This window comes from Typopeltis vanoorti, chromosome 16 (assembly GCF_054136105.1).
Source record: "Typopeltis vanoorti isolate ZY-2024b chromosome 16, IOZ_Tvanoo_1.0, whole genome shotgun sequence".
NCBI lineage: Eukaryota > Metazoa > Arthropoda > Arachnida > Uropygi > Thelyphonidae > Typopeltis > Typopeltis vanoorti.
Window position 1 is genome coordinate 12,557,579 of NC_143564.1, and position 21,652 is coordinate 12,579,230.

The following is a 21,652-nucleotide window of genomic DNA, read 5'->3' on the forward strand; positions in this document are numbered from 1 at the left end:
ATATTCAGACACAAGTTGTCAAATTGTTTCCATAATGCACAGCACAATCCCTTTCATACTTTATGCTTCCTTTTGTTATTTTACATGAAAGTAGTACTGTGTATTATGGAATTCTGGGGCAAATTGATGTGATGCCAACTGTTTATTTATACATTTGTCTAGTCATGAAGATATTTCATGTTCAGAGACTTGTTTTCTCACTTGGTTCTCAAATAAAGAAGAATGTAATTTCTTGTCATGTCTTTCAAAAAAAAAAAGAAAAAATGCAACAGTTATTGATTTTTGAGACTAAGGAGAAACCCAGAATTCCATATAAATTAGGAACATGAGTCTTATCATTTAAAGTTTCCTGAACATCACGTTTATGCTTCTCCTTGAAAATAGTGCATAAAGTTTTTTTGTTTTACGGAGTGCTTCACTTATGCATGATTACAGCATAAAATGTGGTTTATAATAAACTGACTAAATGAAAACATGTTATTAAAATGGTATGAAAGGCCTACCTTCAGAAATATATGGATGTAGCTTCAATCTAAAAACTAATGGTGTGATATAAATAAAATCTTAGTTTGATAATCCATATAACTGAAAAGAAGTAAAAGCATTTGAAATATAAACCAAGTGATCAAAAACAGTTATATAAAGCAAATCTAAAATAATAATAACAAAAACCCTGCAAAGCATATCTTGTGAGAGAATGATGAAATTATGAATTAATGAGACATATCGTAGGTGATTATGCTAATGGCTAAAAGGAAGAAGGAATAGTTAAAATGATACTGGTTGACTAATGTTGCCTACATAGCCATGATGCAAATATAGATAAATAGAGGTGATTGAAAACTTTTATGAAGTGAAGCCATTTCAAATCATAGTCGTCCTCAGAAGTGTGAAAAGCGAGAATGAGGATAAGTGTTCTCTTTATATATATGCCATCGATGAGCAGGATGTATTCTGATTGGTTATGAGTTTTTGATTGATCTTAATATGATTGCATTGCCAGATTTCAGATATTATGTAGAGATGGCGAATATTTACGGTGTTTTATTAGTTTTCATTGTTATAGTTTCAAATATATGTATTGAATGACTGTGGTGATCTAATTACAGAACCAATATAGACTGAGTCACAGTTTGATTGACGTGGAAAGCAATATACTGTTGTGGTGTTGAAATACTTCTTGATGAGACTATATTTTTGCAGGCCTGAAAAATTAGACAATTTCTGGTTATTGGCAAATGAGATTATGTAGTTTGTTTAAAAATATGTATTTAGCACTTTGTCAATAATGAACACACATGAAATATGGTACTTTTTAGAAGATATGATTTCTTTATTTTGGGAGGCTGGCAGCCAGGCTGTTAGAATAATTAGTTAGAGTTGTGGGTATGATCAATTTTGAAAGACCTGTTTTAGATAATTTATTAGAGAAATAAATTTAAGTCTTTTTGATTGTGGAAAATTTGTATTCATTTATAAATTATATTTGTACACTGGATTTTATATGGAATGAGAGTTATAGGAATTATAATGTAAGTAAAATTACCCATTCTGATTGGCTTATGGTATATTTTTGTATTAATATATTAATAACTTATATATCCAATATAAAGATAGTGGATGTTGAAAGTAGTAGTGAACATGTGTATGAGGATGGGATGGCCTGGGATGTATGGAGTTTAGTTGAATCTGAAGAGATAGATAGGGTAAGTGGTGATAAAGGTAATTCGGAATGGTTATGCATGTGGATATCACAATTACAAGTGGCATAGGCAGGACTGGTTATAGACCTAAAAGTGAACTGTTGTATTTATTTAGAAATGCCAGGAGCATCAGAAATAAAGGAGATTAAATGGTTTCATTGATTTAGTTTATTTGCCCAAAAATTGTTGGAATAAATGAAATATTGTTGGATAAGGATGATAATCCTGATGGAAATAGAAACACCATACCATTTCATTTCTATTCCCATCAGGATGATAATTCTAACGGGAATAGAAATAGAAGGGCATGTTGTTTTTCATGAAGATAGAATGGACAAGAAGGGAGGGGTGGGGAGTGCTATTGATGATAGCAGGCAAATTATGTCCACACAAAAGTGAAGGTGTGAGAGGTAAATAATGGCAGTGGTTTTGAGTCAGTATAGTGTGAGGTTGAAGGTTGACAGGAAGAGATGTTTAGTTAGATGCTTAGTTGGATATAGGCCAGGGAATGTGCAGGGTGATGATGAAGAAATGTATAAGTAACTTTGGTTAGTGAACAAGGGAGGGGTGATTTTAATTATGGCAGTATAGATTGGATTGAAGAAATAGCATTTGGAAATAAGGAAAATGAATTTCTTGAGAGTTAGCCGTCTTAGGCAGTATGTAAAGGATATGGCACACCAGGATGAAGAGTTTTAGATCTGATCTCATAAGAGGATGTTATTGTGAGTAAGGTTTTGCACTTCCCTCCAGTTGGTGAGAGTGATCATGTGGATGATGGCGGGCCATATGAAGACTATTGTGAGGAAAGGATATATGTGGGATTACAAGGCTAGTGATTATGAAACACTTAGGAGACAGTTGTTGGAAGTTTTTTCACTTAGTTATACTATAAATTAAAGATACCAAGAAATTATATACTTGGTTTAATCCTTTCCTTTATCCAAGCGTAAGCAAACAAAGTTTGTGCCTGAAGTATTTTCAGGACTGGGGCATCTCGTGGTAAAGGTGGTATAACTTCACATCACTTGCCTTAGTATCCCAAAATGCAAAGCACATATTCTTGTGGACATGTATAATGCTATGCATTATGGGAAGGGTCACTACTCAGATCTGTTTTAACCTTTATTGAGGTCTCTTCAGTGGGAGCCAGACCCATAGGTGATACTAAGGTTGAAGTAATGCAGAAGTCATATTTTCCTATACGAGTTGCCAAAAGGTGTCACACCTTACTATTAAATTACTCTGGATTAGAGAAAAGTTGTTGGAAGTTTTTTCACGTGGTTATACAATAAATTAAAGATACCAAGAAATTATATACGGGGAGCTTAAGGGTCAAAGCTGTATAACTGAGAGGAGACCTCCACATAGCCTTTAAAGGAATGTGGAGAACCGACCAGGGCTTCTGACCTAATGTCCAATCCTCGCCTTCTCGTGGTGCACCCTGTTGGGTATCTACCTGGATACTGAACGAACGAGGATGAGCTGGCAATTTGGGATTTAGCCGACCAAATTGTATTCTTATTGGCTTAAACCAGTATAGAAAATGATGGTATAACATAACAAACTTTCATGCCTGGGGCATCGCCCGGTTAAACAAGGCCCCCCGTTGTTTTCGCCAGGGAACCAGGGCGAAAAGTCAGCTACTGGAACAAATCTGAAAGCACACCCCAACTCAACATCACCAGAGTTAAAGATTGGTACTATCAACATAAGAAGCCTGAATGGCAAAGAAATGGAGCTAGCTGAGGAATTAGATAAGTACCAGATCGACATAATAGGGGGTGACTGAAACAAAAGAGACCAAAACTGGTGAGATCTTTCTGAGCAATAAATACAAAATGTTATATTCAGGCAATAACAATTAAGGAAAAGAAGGAGTATCCATATATTCAACACTAAATATGAAGCTAATCTTCTTGAATGGCAGGCAGTCTCAAGTAGAGTGATGTGGGCAAATGTGAGAATGGGGAACTGGACAATGAGACTTATTTGTGCCTATAGTCCCACAGAAGGTTCTACTAAGGTAGAAGTGGAGGAATTTTTTGATGCTTTAGAAAAAGCAACTGACACAATGAAAAAGGAAAACTTGGTCCTTGTTGAGGATCTAAATAGCAGAGTAGGAAATGATTGTCAGACATACAAAATGTTTTGGAAAAATTTGGAGAAAAGAGCAAAGCCAATAATAATGGCAAATATCTATTGGATTTCTGCTCAGGTCATGGACTGGTTATTACTAACACCATGTTCCAACATAAAAATGTGCACAAATTCACATGGAGAGAAGAGGCAAGAAATAAGAAAAGTCTCATTGACTACATTATTGTTGATAGTGATGTTTTCTCCCTGGTGCAGGACACCAGAGTGTACAGAGGATTTGAAATTGGAAGTGATCATTATTTAATCTTGAGCATGATAAAATTGAATTTCGTATTGAAAAGAATAACATGTAAGAAAGTTTTAAAGCGAATAAAAGTTGAGCAGCTCTCAGATGTGAACTGTAGACTGAAATACACAAAGATTATTGAAGAAAAAATGAAAGAGTTTGAGAACAGCAACCAAACCTTGGAGATTCAGTGGCAAGCCTTGAAGAAAACCCTGATTGATTCAGCTATGTGGTGAAGGCATGTGGCGAAGTTGTCTGCAATGATAGAAAAATTACAACTCCATGGTGGACACAGGAAGTTAAAAAGGCAGTGAAGGAATAGAAGAAAGCATATCAAAAGTTCCTGGCAAATAAGTCAGCTTGTGCTGTTAGAGAATACAGAGACAAATGTAAGAAAGCTAAACACTTTGTAAAACTAGCTAAACAAAAGTCATGGGAAGACTTTGGCAAGAACATAGGAAATAAATATCAAGAAGGTGGCAAGACATTCTGGAGGTTGTTGAAGAAGCTTAGAAATGGAGAAAAGAGTGCTGTAAAAGGAGTTCGAGATGATAAAGGTGACATGAAAACAGGAGAAAAAGATATCCTTGAAATATGGAGTAATTACTTTGAAAAATTGCTAAATGAAACAAGCAGTGATGACAGCACATTGATAAAAAACACTGACCAGGCATGCAGTCAGGAATACATATCTGTACCATCAAAGGCTTGAAATGTGGAAAGGCAGCAGGAGTAGATGATATTCGACCAGAAATGCTGAAGTATGGTGGTATAAAAGTCTTACAGTGGCTGCACTGCACAGTTCAGAAAGCCTGGACAGACTGACGAATTCCCGATGATCGGAGTAGAGCTTTAATAGTACCCATATATAAAAAGGGAAATAAAACTGAATTTGAGAATTACAAAGGTATTTCCCTACTGAGTGTTCCTGGCAAGATCTGTGCAAGCATACTTGAGAAATGGTTGAGAAGAATTGTGGAAGAAAAGCTTGGTGAAGAACAAGCTGAATTCAGGGCAAATAGAGGCTGTCAGGATCAGGTCTTCACTTTACAACAAATAGTTGAGAAATCGTAGGAATATTACAAAGATCTGTATTTAAGTTTTGTTGATCTGGAAAAGGCATATGACAAGGTGCCAAGAGAGAAGCTATTGAATACACTACGTTATATGGTGTCAATGGAACAATATATCAAGCAATATTTAGTCTTTATTTGAGCTGCAAGTCAGGAGTTAGAATTGAAGGAAGTCCAGGAAGATGGTTTAATGTAAAATCTGGTGTGAGACGAGGATGTACATTATCCCCTCTGTTATTCATTATCTATATGGATCACATTATGAAGGAAAGTGGTATTAAACATGATATCAGAATTGGAGATGTTAATGTCAGCTCTTTGCTTTATGCGGAAGATGTTATACTTCTCAATAAATCTGCTACACGTTTGCAAGATTCCCTGACTAAATTGAATAACTGTCGTAATAGATATGGTATGAAGGTGAGCATTAAAAAGACTAAGACAATGAAAATAGGTAGAATTGTTGAAAATGTCAACTGTGTTGTGTGCGGGGAACCTGTGGCACAAGTAAAACATTTCAGCTACTTAGGCACGATTTTTAGTGAAGATGGTAAATTAAATATGGAAATAGACAACAGAAACAAAGCTGGTATGATAGGAAGTCATTTGAATAAATTCATATGGAATTAGAGAGAAATTAGTCAGAACACTAAATTAGCTGTATACAAGACAGTGTTCAAACCAGTTTTAACTTATGGATCTGAGAGCTGGGTCAGAAGTAAAACACTTGACCAAAGACTAGAGACCTCAGATATGAGAGTCCTGAGAAAGATTAGAGGCGAGAACAGATGGCATCAATGGCAATATCATATTAAAGGGAGGATATTAGGAAAGAACTTGACATTGTCAACATCCAGGAATGCATTAGCAGAGCTAATCTTAGGTGGTATGGTCACTTAAACAGAATGGGCAAGGAAAGATTAGCAAAACAAGTGTTCTCTGCCAGGTTGGCAGGAAAACGACTCAGAGGAAGACCAAGATATAGGTGGATTGATATGGTACAATGTGCCTTAGACAATAGAAATATAAGATCTGATAATGATAATATTGGAGTCTTGACAAGTAATAGACTGATTTGGAGGAAAATTGTAGATAGGAAGTTAGTAATGATGTAAATTTTTCATGTAGTACTATCATATCCTGTACACCCCTTGAGGGTACATCTCAGGAATTTGATGATGATGATGAGAAATTATATATTTGGTTTAATTCTTTACCCAAGTGTAAGCAAACAAAGTTTATACATGAAGTATTTTCAGGACTTGGGCAACACGTGGTAATGGTATGACTTCACATCACTTGCCTTAATATTTAATAGTAAGGTGTGACACCTTTTGGCAACTCGTATAGGAAAATATGACTTCTGCATTACATCAACCTTAGTATCACTTCTGGGTCTGGCTCCCACTGAAGAGACCTCAATAAAGTTCAAAACCGGTCTGGGTAGTGACCCTTCCCATAATGCATAGCATTATACATGTCTACAAGGAGATATGCTTTGCATTATGGGATACTAATGCAAGTGATGTCAAGTCATACCACCTTTACCACGAGTTGCTCCAGCCCTGAAAACACTTCAGGCGCAAACTTTGTTTGCCTACACTTGGATAAAATATTAAACCAAGTATATAATTTCTTGGTTTCTTTAATTTAACTTAGAAGACAGTTTGGAGCTGTACGATGGAATATGGTGTTAAGTGGAAGGAAGGTAAATGCTGCATGGGAACTGACCAAAAGATATTCAACAACATCAATGTGCAGATGTATTCCAAAGATCAAAAGACTGAATCAAGTAGGTGTCAGATGGATGAATAAAGGAATTATGCATGAAATTCAAAAGAATAGGATAGTGTGTAGGCAGCACGAGATGAATAATGGTAGCAATTAATTGCATGACGAGTATAAAGAGCAAGCCAGGAAGGTGACTCAGTTGGTATGAACAGGAAAACTACAGTATGAACAGAAATTAGCAAATCAGGCCAAGAGAAATCCTAGATAGTTTTTCATATATGTATGAAGTAGAAAGAATAATGATTATGGTAAGGTGATGTTAATGGATGAAAAGTGGCAGAACCGTAACTTCTGCAGAAGACATAGTTGAGGTATTCAGTGAACAATTTATAAGGGTGTTTCAACCTCATCAGAGTGAAATCATGAGAAACTCAAGTGTATAGGACATAGGAGAGGATGACTTAATTGTGAGTGAGTAGGAGATATATGAAGAAATAAATAAGCTTGATGCCAGTAAGGAGATAGGATTTGATGATTTGGCATTCCTGTTTAATAAAAGTCTTACAACAGCACAGGCTTCAAGAGAATGGAGAAAAGGTAAAATTGTTCCACTGTATAAGGTTCTTTTCATGGAGAGTGGTTGGTGAATGGAATGCCTTGCCTTGAGTGTGTTGTGAATGTAGATACAATGAATCAGTTTAAGGCAGGGTTTCCCAAACTGTGTTCCGCGAGGAGTTCTCCTGGAATTTGTCATTTTAGTTTTCTAAACATTTTTCATGAATAAATATTTTATAGTGGAATTATTCTGAGGAGAATAATATTTGTGAAATTGTCAAAAAGTCAGACCCAGAATGCCTAACAACATCTGTGTAGCAAATGTTAGTGACCAAGCCGTGTATTTTTAAACATTGAAGTATTCATGAATTATCGTTAATTTTCACACATCAAAATCTTTAAACATTTGGGAAAGGGAATACCACAATGGGTGGCGTATCCTCTATTCTCAAAACTGAAGGAAATGACATCTGTGTAGCAAATGTCAGTGACCAATCAGTAAGGAAGTATAAAGAAACTTTTTAAAAAAAAATTTCCACTAAAATTGAAGATCAAGGTAGTCTCTATCCGGTTCTCAAATCTAGTAATACTGAATACTTTCTTTGCAAGTTCGTATTGTAGGGTGAAGGTTTCGAAACTGTAGTGCCATGATTTTTTAAAAGTAATAGGCCTGCATATTTAAATTTTAATATGAATAAGAGACAAGGGACTTTGTTTGATTTTGGTATTAAGAAATCTCTTATTGTGATGCAACAGATAGTGAGTCATCCACCACCAGCCGACAAAGCGATCTCCAGGATGTACAAAAGAAGGGGAAACTACCAGCACACAAGAGAAAAAGTCTGCATTCACTTGTAAGCACTTATAATAATATTATAAATTTTTGATGATCAGAATGGGATATGTCAATGAATATCAGCACAAATTAATTTAATGATTATGTTTAATTGATGTTTAATAATTAATGATCAATTATTAATTAATAATAAAAAATCAGCTAAATTAACAATTAATTATTAATTAATACATTACTAAATAACCAAGGTGTTCCGTGAAAATTTCAGGATTTGTGAAGTGTTCAGTCGTCGGAAAAGTTTGAGAAATGCTGGTTTAAGGTATGGTTTGGATGAGTATTGTGTCCAATAGCGCATACCTCCCATGATGAGTGTCTGACTCCGTGGAGGTCAGATATTTTTTTTTTTCAATCAATCAAACTTTATTATTATTCACACATAATATTTACAATACATACTGACACCCTAATCTGCATACAGGTATTTATGCATACTGCTAACATATTGTTTTAAAAAAAATAATGATTTCTTTTTTTGTATACAACTACATGCAATATATATCCATACACCTTTACAGTATATTATGCATATACATTACATGTACATTTTTTAACACTTTGTCATGTCTTAAATAAATTATTTAAGCTAGCACCCTAATCTGCATACAGGTATTTATGCATACTGCTAACATATTGTTTTAAAAAAAATAATGATTTCTTTTTTTTGTATACAACTACATGCGATATATATACTGTAAAGGTGTATGGATATATATCCATACACCTTTACAGTATATTATGCATATGCATTACATGTACATTTTTTAACACTTTGTTATGTCTTAAATAAATTACATACTATAATAATGATGATTTTTTTTTATTTGAAATTATTTTCATTTACAACAGAATTCCACAAGCAATGTGTACATTATTATTATTACATTTGATGTTAAAATTAACAAATAATCCTCAATACTTTCATCTTTTAGAAGTATTACATAATAATAAGCAAAATAATATTAACAGCTTAAGTAATTAATGCTGATTAGGTCAGCACAATTCAAAGCTGTTTGTTTAGCTTATGTGAAGATCTTTGTAGGCCATTAAGTTACTTAATTTTTTTTTAAAACTGTAATAACATTTTGTTTATCATCATACAAAGTATTTACATATATATAATAAAGCATACTATTACATTTTTTGTTCAGTACAAAATAATAATGATAATAATAATTTTTTTTTAAATGTCAAATAATACTTTATTATCTGTCTAATAAATTACGTACATATACGTATAATTTATGTAATACATATAATATGCATATTTATATAATACATATGATACTCATATTTATATAATACATACAGTTTAAGAGATAATGCTACAATTTTTCACATTTGGGTCAGTTCAGATTTCAATTTATCTCATACTTGTACAGTGTGCAAGTTATATAGCACAACAATTTATATGTTATTAATAGTTATAACGATTTTTGTAATAGTTTACAATCAGTCTTAGTTCAGTTACACAGGATAGTTTACATGATTATCTATCTATATAATTTTTTTTTTTCTGTACAGAATGCTAGGAAAATATCTTATTTAAATTGCATAGGTAATGATATTAACAATGTGTTTTACATCTTTTTTCACATATATATATACAATGATTCACTTTTTATTAAATCCATTATAATATTTACTTGTTTCTTTGGGTGGCATTTTTGATTTCTTCCTCGAAGCTTTGAAGAGCTTATCTGAGGAAGATAATAGATAGCGGTGGTTTCGTGGTTTTGTTTCTATAGCCGTCACAAGCCAGGTGTTGATTTTATTGTTTGTAGGTAGGTGCTTAGAAGACTACTACTGCATGTGCACGGTTTAACATTTTTTGTAAGTGGGGTTGGTTTTGGGTATAATATAATATATATACCATACCCAAAATTTGCATCCTTGTTATGGTGTTTTTTGAGAGGGGTTTGTTATAGATTGTGTGTGCGTGTGCGCACGTGTGCAACTGAGAAAGTGAGAGAGAGAGAGAGAGAGAGAGAAAGAAATTTCTCTAACTTTCATTCTTCTATAATATTTATATAGCGCCTGTTTCAGCTCCTTGTAGGTCCTTAGGTTTCTGTCATCTAACGGCAATTTGTTTATCATATCAGGTACGTAGAAGTTTCAGGTGGCTTTTCCGTAGGATTATTGTACTTATATATTAAATAGTTTGTTGACTGTGGAGTGGCATAAGTGTTTCACCTTAAATATTTTGTGTTCTGCCCATGCTGCCTGCATAAATCATCTACAGTCAGCCAAGTGAAACATGGCTGACTGTAGATGATATAACTAGTGGGATTGAATGTGATGGGTATAGTGTGTTCAGGAATGACAGAGTGAATAAAATGGGGGGAGGAGTATTGTTGATGATAGCTGATGAGCTCCAGCCAAGGAGAATAGAAGTTGAATTGCAGGATAGAGAAAAGAGCACATTTGAGACCATTTGGTGTGAGATTGTGGCTAGCAGAACTAAATATACAATTGGGTGCAGCTATAGACCAGGTGATGGAAAAGATGGTGGTGACAGTATGCACAAGCAAATAGAAGAAATGGGTGGAAGGAGGGTGATTATTATGGGAGATTTCAACTATGGTCGCATTGATTGGAGTGAGGAGAGGACACACGGGAGGAAGGAACTGGATTTTATGCGGTTATTAAGGGATAACTATCTGCGACAGCATGTAATGGAAAATACTAGGGGTCAGAGAGTGCTTGACCTAGTAATTACATCTGAGGATTTGGCTGTAACAAATATGACCACATTGCCACCAATCGGTGAGAGTGATCGTAGGGTCTTAACTTGGGAGGTGGCTAAAGGTGTAGAATTTTCAATTAAGACAGGGTACATGTGGAATTATCGGGCTGGAAAGTATGACAAGCTTAGGAGTTTGATTGGTTCAGTGCCATGGCATGTACAACTGCAAGGACTAGAAGTTGATAGTGCATGGGAGGTAGTTAAGAAGTGCTTGCATGAAGCAATGGCTGACTGTATACCTAGAGTCCGAATAATAAATCAAGTAGGGGTTAAATGGATGAATAACACCATTAAGCTTGAGTTGCAAAAAAAGAAACAACTATGGAGGGAATTTAAGGAGAAGGGTGACCAGCAGGCACATGAACGGTATAAAGCACAGGCCAGAAGGGTGACGAGTGTGGTAAGAAAAGCAAAAAAGGATTACGAAAGAACATTGGCCATGCAGGCTAAAGAGAATCCTAAACAGTTTTTTAGATATGTAGCAAGTAAAAGGAAAAATGTACATGGCAGATTGATTTTAAAGAATGCCGATGGTAGGGAGGTAACTGAATCAGTTGAGATAGTTGAGTTACTGAGTGAGCACTTTGCAAAAGTATATCATCCAGGTGGTGACATTGCAGAAACGAATAAACCAGTAGATTATACGGGAATTGTGGTTAATGAAGTGGAGGTGAGTAGTCTATTGCATAACCTCAATGTCAATACATCTGTGGGATTGGATGGTATACCAGCTCGTGTTGTACGAGAAGCAGCTAAAGAATTGTCAGTACCCTTGACCATTTTGTTTAATTTGAGTCTCGGGTCTGGGTTAGTCCCGAGTGGGTGGGAAGAGGGGAAAATAGTTCCACTGCATAAGGGTGGTTCCAAGACTGCTGTTGCGAATTACCGACCGATTAGCATATCAGGAATCATTGTCAAGGTCTTAGAGAAAATAGTCAAGAGGAAAATACAAGATTGGATAGAAGAAAATGGGATACTGTATCGGGGACAGCATGGTTTTGTGAAGGGTAGGTCATGCCTCAGTAACTTGCTCACGTATTATAACACAGTGACGGCTGAACTGGATAAGGGTAATGGGTTTACGGTGATTCTACTGGACCTTGCCAAGGCCTTTGACAGGATTCCACATGGAATTCTAATCAGTAAATTGCAGCATATGGGAATGGACATAGGATTGGTGAGATGGATAGGAGGGTGGTTGACGGAGAGATATCAGAGAGTGGTTTACTCGGGAGTAGAGTCCACAAGACGGCCTGTGACTAGCGGTGTGCCACAAGGATCTGTTCTTGGTCCACTGCTGTTTAATTTGTTCATAAATGATATAGGAAATGATCTAAGAGGAACAGTTCATTTGTTTGCAGATGATGCGAAGTTGGGTAGGGCAATAGTGAATGCAGATGACGTCAAAATTTTGCAGGATGATTTGGATAGATTGGAGGTCTGGGCTAAGGAGAATGGATGTCAGTTTAATGTGGCAAAATGTAAGGTTATGCATTTTGGGGTGAAAAGATTGGCGGCAGTTTACTGCATTGGTGGAACCGTGCTCCAGGAAATTGATGAGGCACGAGATTTAAGAGTGTTGGTAGATAAGGAATTGAAATTTAGGGGACACATTGCAAAAGTGACCAAAACAGCTCATCAAATCACTTGGTTGCTGAAGAATACGATGACAAGCAGAGACAAGCAGGTTATTGTTCCTCTATATCGAGCCTTGATAAGACCCCATCTAGACTACTGTGCTCAGATTTGGTCACCTAGGTTTCTTCTTGATGGGGAGGAGGTGGAGAGGATCCAGAGGCAAGTGACCAAGATGATAGCAGGTCTGTGGAATGAACCGTATGAGAACAGGTTGAGGATTTGTGGGTTGCAAAAATTGGTTGATAGGCGGAGGAGGGGAGATATGATCGAGACATTCAAATTACTGAAGGGTTTCTATAAAATTAATTCAGAAGATATTTTTGAGAACAGGGCTGGTTGTGGGAGGACTAGGGGACATCCATGGAAACTGGGCAAAAGTGTGGTTAGTAAAGGTGTTAGAGCTGGGTTCTTTACTTTTAGAGTAGTGAATGAGTGGAATGCGCTCCCTGAGTCTGTGGTGGATGCTGTGACAGTGAATGAGTTTAAGGCGAGGTATGATAGATACTGTATGAATGTCAAATAGTTGTGATGAATATGATTTGGGGCCTCCCTCGATGAGTCCAATGACTCCCTGGAGTTGCCCGTAATAATAGTAATAATAGTAATAATAAGTGTGGGTTGTTCCTAGAATATCAGTTTTACCATTTTATTTTGCAACCATTGTAACCTGTTGATTTTGTAGTCTGTACAGAATGCATATGATTTGATTGCATATCTTAAAATATTTTCACGTAATGCTTTATAGATTAGTATTTTTGTGTGTGCCATGACAATATCTTTCAGTCGATATAGTTTGCTTGCTATTATCCTGAGTTGGTTAAGTATGTAGTTTATATGGCTGTTCCAACTTTGATCAGCATCGAAGTGAAGTTCCTAGATAGTGTGATGTTCAAAAATATATTCAAAAATTTGGGGATTTTTGAATATCATTAGCTTTTTTTAATAATTATTTTTTATTTTTATTTTTTTTAATAATAATAATAATAATAATAATAATAATAATAATTTATTGATCTCTCAAATATTTACATATATGCAATGATCATCTTGAGTAACATTCAGTATATTATTTTACAAGGTTCAGCTAAGTGCTACATATAATGAGATTTCAATAATAATGATGATAACATGGTTTTTTTTTTTGCTATTTTTTAAAATAACAATCACAGTAATAATTGTAAATTATATAGTTCAGAGTTACACAAGTTATTTAACCCTTTGACATATAAATTATTTTTAAAGTTGGAACAGATAAAACTACTATTTATTTAATTCATGTGATTTATTTCGTTAATTGTTACCTTATTATAAAGAATATTAATAATTTTGCAAGGTATGATACTTTTCGAAGCACTTAGGTAAACTTAGGTAATGTTTGTAACAGTATCAAACATTTTTTACATTGCCATGTAGTCTCACTTCTTACATTATGCTTGGCACATACATGGCATCTCTTTGCTGGATGTTGCTTTTTATCAGTAGGGGGTATATGTTCAGGAAAATGTGCCCAATTTTTTACCTGCAGTCTAATTGGGCAGTCTTTTTGCTATGGACGTCCACGGGTACTGAATTTGGTAAAGATATATTTGACAAACATATCTTCTGCTACATTCAAACGGAAATTGACTATTGTTAGTTTTGATGTATTGGGTAGTTTGGAATATAAAACATAAGCATTGTAAATAGCGATATCCATCAAATAGAAAAATATTTTCTTGTAATCTTTGACACATTTTCGCATAATTGGAAAACAAGCAAGTAGTTGGTCTTGCCTATCGACACCGCCCATTCCGCAGTTGTATTCAAGAACACATTTAGGTTTTATTACTTTTTCTTCATCGCCCCTCTTACTTCTCCTTACTTTTCCTGTATCTACCATTTCTTCTTTTGAATGCTTTGTGCTTATCATGTAAACATCCTTCTTATCGCGGCAACGTAATGACAAAATTCCTCGACAAGATAAAGTTTTTGATTCGCCTTTTTTTATTTTATATGTTGTCAATTTCTTAGGCATATTCTTGCGAATTTTTCTAACTGTCCCCACAACATCTGTACTATTTTTTCTCAAGAAATAAAACAATTCTGGTGACGAATTCCAATTATCTAAGAATAACGTATATCCTTTTCCTAAAATAGGTTTGGGCAACTCCGTGACGACATTTTGAGATGCAGGTGTATCACTTCCTGGAATTTTATCCTTTCCTGTATAAATTTTGAACTTTGAACAATATCCAGAGTCTGATTCACATAGCTTGTAAAATTTTATTCCAAATCGTGCTCATTTGCTAGCAATGAACTGTACGTAATTTAATCGACCTCTATATTTCATAAGGGATTCGTCAATTACTACATTTTTATCTGGTGTATATAATTGCTGAAATTTATTATTCAGGTAGTCGACTATATTTCGCAATTTACATATTTTGTTGTCTTTCTTTATTGTTTCATTATCCACTAAATGGAGAAAATGAGATATAGCCAAGAAGCGTTTACGAGGCATAATTTTTGAATATATGGGTGTCTCGACCACTGCCCTCTTTGACCAATACATGTCTATATTAGATTTTTTTACCTGTGACATAATTATACATAATGCAAAATATGCCTGCAATTCGTCACTTGTTATTGGATACCATTCTTCAATCTTTTTAGTAATATCCTCGTTTATTGCTTGAGCCGCATATCTATTAGTTTCTGTAACTATCATGTCAAAGAAATCATCACAAAGTATTTGTTTCAAAACAGAAAGAGGTGTCAGATTTGCGCCAAATCTTAGCAAAGCAATTGCATTGACACCGGAAATTTCTGTAAATGGTTTTATAATAGGAATATTTTTCTTTTCTTGCCAATTCCATTCATTTTCTGTTACATCTGAATCTTTGCTACTAGATGATATCAGTCTCAAACGTTTACGAACATTACCTCGAACTGAACTTCCACTGCTATTGTCGCTATTGTCACTTGACAAGTCAAAAATGCCAACACTTTGATGATATAAATTTGTCTCGCTGTTTTTATCCAGACTGTCCTCTCCACTTTCAATATCACTTTCGGCTAACATAAATATTTGCAGACATATTAGGGACGATAATAAATTGCAACACAAACTAACTAGTGAATAGAGTTTATATGCATATATATTCACTGCCGAACACCCTAAATTCGTTTGAAATTGACGCGAACTTCATAACGTCTGTGATACGTCAAAATCAATTTTGGTGCAATAAACAAAATACGTGTTGCAAACATCTTTGTATGTTAACTCTAAATTCGTTTGAAATTGACGCAAACTTCGTAACACTGCGATACGTCAAAATCAATTTTGGTGAAATAAACAAAAGACTTGTCACAGACGTCTTTGTATGTTAACGGGTTAATATTACATGTTGTAGTTTACTTTTTTTCTTTTCTTTTTTTCATAGTTTGAGAAAGTGTGATTATACAGCAGTATTTACACATATGCAATTAAAATATTATATTTCCTAATTCTCACAAACATACAATGTAAACTCATTATTCATAATTTTTTAATAAGAAGAATAATTTATTACATTAGTTTTTTCATGTTACATAGTAATATTATATTAATGATATTATCGCATAATAATCAGTATCTTCTTTATTGTTATATAGTTTACTGACTGTTTTGTTATGCAGTCTGCATTCTTTGATTATAAGGATTATGTGTAGATGTAATCTGATTATGTGTAGATGTAGAATAATAATAAAGGTTGTGATAAGGCTGTGACTACAAATTATAGGCCAATTTGTATATCCCAAGTTGTGGTTAAGCGATTGGAGAGATTTTGAGAACTAGAATACAGAAATGGGTTAATAACAGCAGTATTCTCTGTGGTTGCCAGCATGCGTTTGTTGCAGGGAGACCATGTTTTACCCAACTTATGTACTATGAAGCAGGTGACATATGTCTTATAAAAGGGAGATGCATATATAGTGACGTACTTAGATTTTGCAAAAGCTTTTCATAGACTGCCACACAGAAAGCTGTTAAATAAACTGAAATGTATGGGATTGGATAACAGACTAGTAAGTATTACTAGCTGTCAGATAGGTATCAGAAAGTTGTATATGAGGGTGCAGTATCCCGAAAGAGGAAAGTCACTAGTGGTGTAGGATCAGTTTTGGGACCATTGTTGTTCAATTTATATATTAATGATATTGAGATGAATTTTACTGGTGATATGCAACTGTTTGTAGATGATGTAAAATTGGAGAGAGAGCAATGCAGAGTCAAGCAGATGTTATGACTTTACAGTAGGACTCAAATAGAGTGTATGAAGGGACAGGCAAGTGGAACTATCATTTAAATAGTGCAAAGTGTAGGGGTTTGAAACTTGGTAAGGAATAATGGGATGCAAAGTATACACTTAGTATGGAAACTTAAAGGAGTTAGAGGACATGAGAGACCTAGAAGGGTGGTGGTGGTGAACAAGAACCTGAAATTCAGGGGAGAGACTACATTGTACAAGTCATGAAGTCATTACGTCAGATAGCAGCAATAATGTGGAAGATCTTGACCTGCAGCAATAAAGAGGTTCCATTGCATGAGACCTTTATCAGATCTAATATGGATTATTGTGCACAGATTCACAGTGATTACAATATATTACAAAGAATCCAGAAAGAGTCACAAAAGTGGTAAGTGGTCTTTGGAATGTGAAGTATGAAGATTGATCGAAAGAATGTAAATAGCATAACCTCATGAATAGGAGGAGAAGGGTGGTGATATTATTGAGACATATAATTTAATCGCTGGTTGTTATCAAGTTAACACGGAAGAAATTTTTCATAGAATGGGAGAGGGATGGTAGAACAAGAGGCCATCCCTCGAAACTAAGGAGGGCTTGAGCAGAGAAGTGAGGAAAGGGTTCTTTGTATGGAGAGTGGTTGGTGAGCAGAATGCATTGCCTGGGTGTGTTGTGAACATAGACACATTGAATCAGTTTAAGAAACAGTTGGATGAGCTTGGTGTGTGATAGTGTGTGCCTCCCATGATGAGTCTCTGACTTCATGGAAGTCAGATGTTAATAATAATATGGTTTCCTAATCTAGTTAATGCTAAGTTAAGAACATTAATAGAGTTATCTTGTTTATGTTCTATAATGAAACATAACCTGCTACTAAATTTGTTCATAAACATAATAGGCTGTTTTTTTCCCACCAGTGCAGAGAACATGATCCATGTATCAGCCATGAAATAGAATACCAGAGGGCAGGGCAGGCAAGAGTATGTTTGACTCTAGATGAGCCAAAAACAACTTGGCAAGCTGATTGCTGATGCTTTGGCCCACTGAGAGTCTGTTGAGAAAGTTTGAAATGTAGAAGTCATTTTTGAATTTTAAAAAAAATTAGCAAATTGGTGGGGGGGGGGGATAATTTGATCCTTGAAGTTAAAAGTGAGTCATTTAATAGCAGATGCAGATGATGTGTAATATAATATAATGATGACCAGTTATCTTTTCTTTTAATTGCTTTTCTTTTCAAGTTGAAGCCTTGTAAGTTATTCATTAATGGAATTTGGGTAATTAATAAAAACAAAATATTTCTCATAAAATATTTCATACTCCAAAGCCAATAAAACCTTCTGAACTCAACAAGCTATACAGTCTTGTCTAGAGCAGACATTTACAAACATCAAGAATCTGAACCATCTACCCTTGAGATAAATGACAATCACTAGCTCTGATTTCTTCCTACCTTGTGGCAGTTTTATCCAACAGACCTATGTCTCTTTAAACACAACAATTTACCATGTCATACTGAAAGTGCTATTGCAATGAAGAATGCTGTTGATAGATAAATTATCATGTTGTCCATAATGCTGTAAGGCAAACATATCCCAAAAGGTGATTGCATATGTTTTTAGTGTTTATATACATGTTTATTGGTCTTGAACCGATCAAAATTCATCTCCCAACTAAGTGAAAGTTGGAAAGTGAACCGAGTCTGTTTTGAAGAGGAGGGAGACACTACCCACTCAGTTGTCTAGGCTGGCAGTTGAAGAAATATTTTGTGAAACAAGAGAAATAAGTTAAAACACCAAGCTAACAGTATGTAAATAGTGTTACATACAGTATGTAAGCAGCATTCAAATCGGTATCGAGGCCTCCATAATTCATTCAATAGCAGTGATGCAAATATAATATTTAATTTTTAGCATTTTATTATAGTAATGTATGATTTTACTAAGAAAAAACTATCGAATTAATATCAGAACATAAAATGTGTTAAGAGACTTAAATAGGTGGCAGCAATACACAGATAAATAAATAAATATAATAAAAAAATAATAGATAGCCACCACTCACTATAATAAACTCACAAAGACAGGAGTTTGTTATAGTGCAGATGGTGCACCTCTGCATTGAACTTTCTGTCATAGTATTGATGCTATGATGTTTCAACCAGAAATTTTTGGTGATTTCCTGTAACAGCTGAATTCACTATAATGGTCCTCACTGTAGTGAATGTTTTTGTACTTAGCTACTGCATCTTAATGTATATAAAAATTGAACCTGATGTGATTTTAAAAATGCATTGTTTTTAATATTAATTTTATTAGGTTACTGAACCTTATTATCCCTTCAATGGAACTTCAGTAGAAGAATATGTTATTGGATCTGAATATTGCCTAGGAGTAAGAGGATATTGCAATGGCCCATTAAAATCAGGAACTGTTTACCGTGTAAAACTCAGGGCTTTCACTACATCACATCTTTTTACAGATACTGCATATTCATATCGTATCAGAACAGGTAAGTTAAAATAGTTTATATACTCTCTATCTTTCTCTCTCTTATTAATTTAATGGTATTTATTAAAATTTTTCATCCTTTATCATGTTTCCAGCCAGTTTTAAAATAGTGACAAAATTTGGATGGTACATACACTGTATGCTGAATTATTAAAGTTTTTGGTTGAAGCTGAGTAACAGAATTTCTTATAGCTGCACAGTTACTATTGGTTGTGTGAAAATTTTTTGGTATAATATTACTCAATTTAAGGAAATAGCTATTTATTAATAGCTGTATTCACTTGATGTTTCAACACTTCAATCAAAAAAAAAAAAAAAACTAATAAATCTCATTATTGTTTATGAAGGAATTGTCTTAACCTCATATACCCAGAACCTCTTTTGAGACCAAGAAGGAAATCAGATTATAATGAAATTTGCAGAAAATGAAAGATAATATTAGAATTTCAGTTTGGAAAAAAAAATTATACAGGAAGCTAGTAATAATATAAACTTAATGAAGTAGTACTATCATAATATCCTGTACACATCTCTTGAGGGTATATATCAGGAATATGATCATAAGGCTAAAGTGTAATTATTATGCCATTTGGCCAAGCAGTATTTCCTCTTCTTATGAATAGTGTTTGCATACACTTGAAAAATTCTTATTAAATTCTTCAACATCACAGCTGGACCATTCAGAATTGGACTAGAGAGGCAGGTTATGCTTAAGATAATTCTTTACTCTTTTTATATATCAATAAAAACTTTCTAAGCCTTTTCTCAACTGGTTCCCAAGTGAGTCGATCTCTGGCACGGACAAGCGGGTTTTTTTCTCCTGGAAACTTGGGTTTTTTTCATCCCGTAAACTCAAGGAATTCGGACATCGAACCCACACTGTTTTCAGACATTATTGTATTGGGGTTAGGGACCATGAGATGGCAGCTCTGATTGGCTACCAGTGGAGATTGAACTGCCCACTAAGTCTCCAAAAGTTTGATAAGGCTAAAATGACCTCGCCCACTCCCTATGCAGAAACAAAAAGGCATTAGTTAGTTTGTTTGTTTGTTTTTTTAATAAAAACTTTCTGGGATTAATCTTAGCATTCCTAGCTACAATTGAAATCATGCTTTACGATATTTAATTAACAGCTTGCTTAATACTAGTTGTTGCTTTTATTTGTCATATTTATTAATGATTTATCATACTGATACTCTTTCTGTAGCTTTTTTATTTTACATTTTATTTCTTTAAGATCCATTTGACTATAGGTATATTATGAAATTTACTTCTGCAGATTATGCAAGATATCCCTTATTGTTACAGATTTTGCATTAGTGTCACTTCGATTAAATAATGTCTCCAAGTTAGTTCTTCTTAATTCTCTTATTTCTTATAATTCTCTTCAGAGTTTCCTTTTTTAAATTTCTACCTCTGATGCTTTCTAATTATAATTTTTCCCTGTAGTCTTAAGTCTTCCTTCTAAGTTCAAAAGATCACTACACAAACAGGTTCTAAGTAATTAATATGAACCATCGCCAGTTTCTCTGATGATATGAAATCCAAGCCCCTCTATTTCTCTAATAGGTTCACATACATGTTGCTTCAGATAATTGTCTAAGTTGCTACAAAAATTTACTGTCATTGTAACATCAGCTCTCACATTCTCCCTTTCACTAAAATTTACAATCCATTGTATTACCAGCTCTTTCTTTCTTCTAGTTAATATCATTCATATCAACATGTCTGAATTAAAAACTTTTCTTTTTCTTATCACTTTAAATAACTGGCTCATAGTATTATTGCTGTATTCTCCACTATGGTCTCACCCTTAAGTGGACAGACACTGTTCTAATTATGCAGAATACTGTCTTGAATTCTTGTTCTGAATAGGATTTCAGTAAATCATTAATTCCATGGTCTGAATCCCTGAATAAAAATATGTTTACTCTTCTTTCATTGTTTAACAGTATTATACTTATCATTATGTTTGATAAGTATAATAAACACTAAACGTACGATATCAAGTGATATCGTACATTTAGAGTACGATATCACTTAATATCATACACTAAACCATGTTGAGCTTATTTTTTACATTTTGCACATTACTATTTCTTGGATAACTACCAGATCGACATAATAGGGGTGACTGAAACAAAAAAAGGCAAAAACTGGTGAAATCTTTATGAGCAATAAATACAAAATGT

The 21,652-nt window shown here is 34.4% G+C and overlaps 1 protein-coding gene across 1 annotated transcript in view; it reads left to right on the forward strand.

Moving 5' to 3' along the window:
• LOC150097850 (tyrosine-protein phosphatase 10D-like) overlaps positions 1-21,652 on the forward strand; it is a 501,687-nt gene that overhangs the window by 379,681 nt on the left and 100,354 nt on the right. Inside the window, exon 21 of the mRNA XM_090406609.1 lies at positions 19,269-19,461. Coding sequence (XP_090262735.1) covers positions 19,269-19,461 — 193 coding nt within the window. The remainder of the gene's footprint in view (positions 1-19,268; positions 19,462-21,652) is intronic.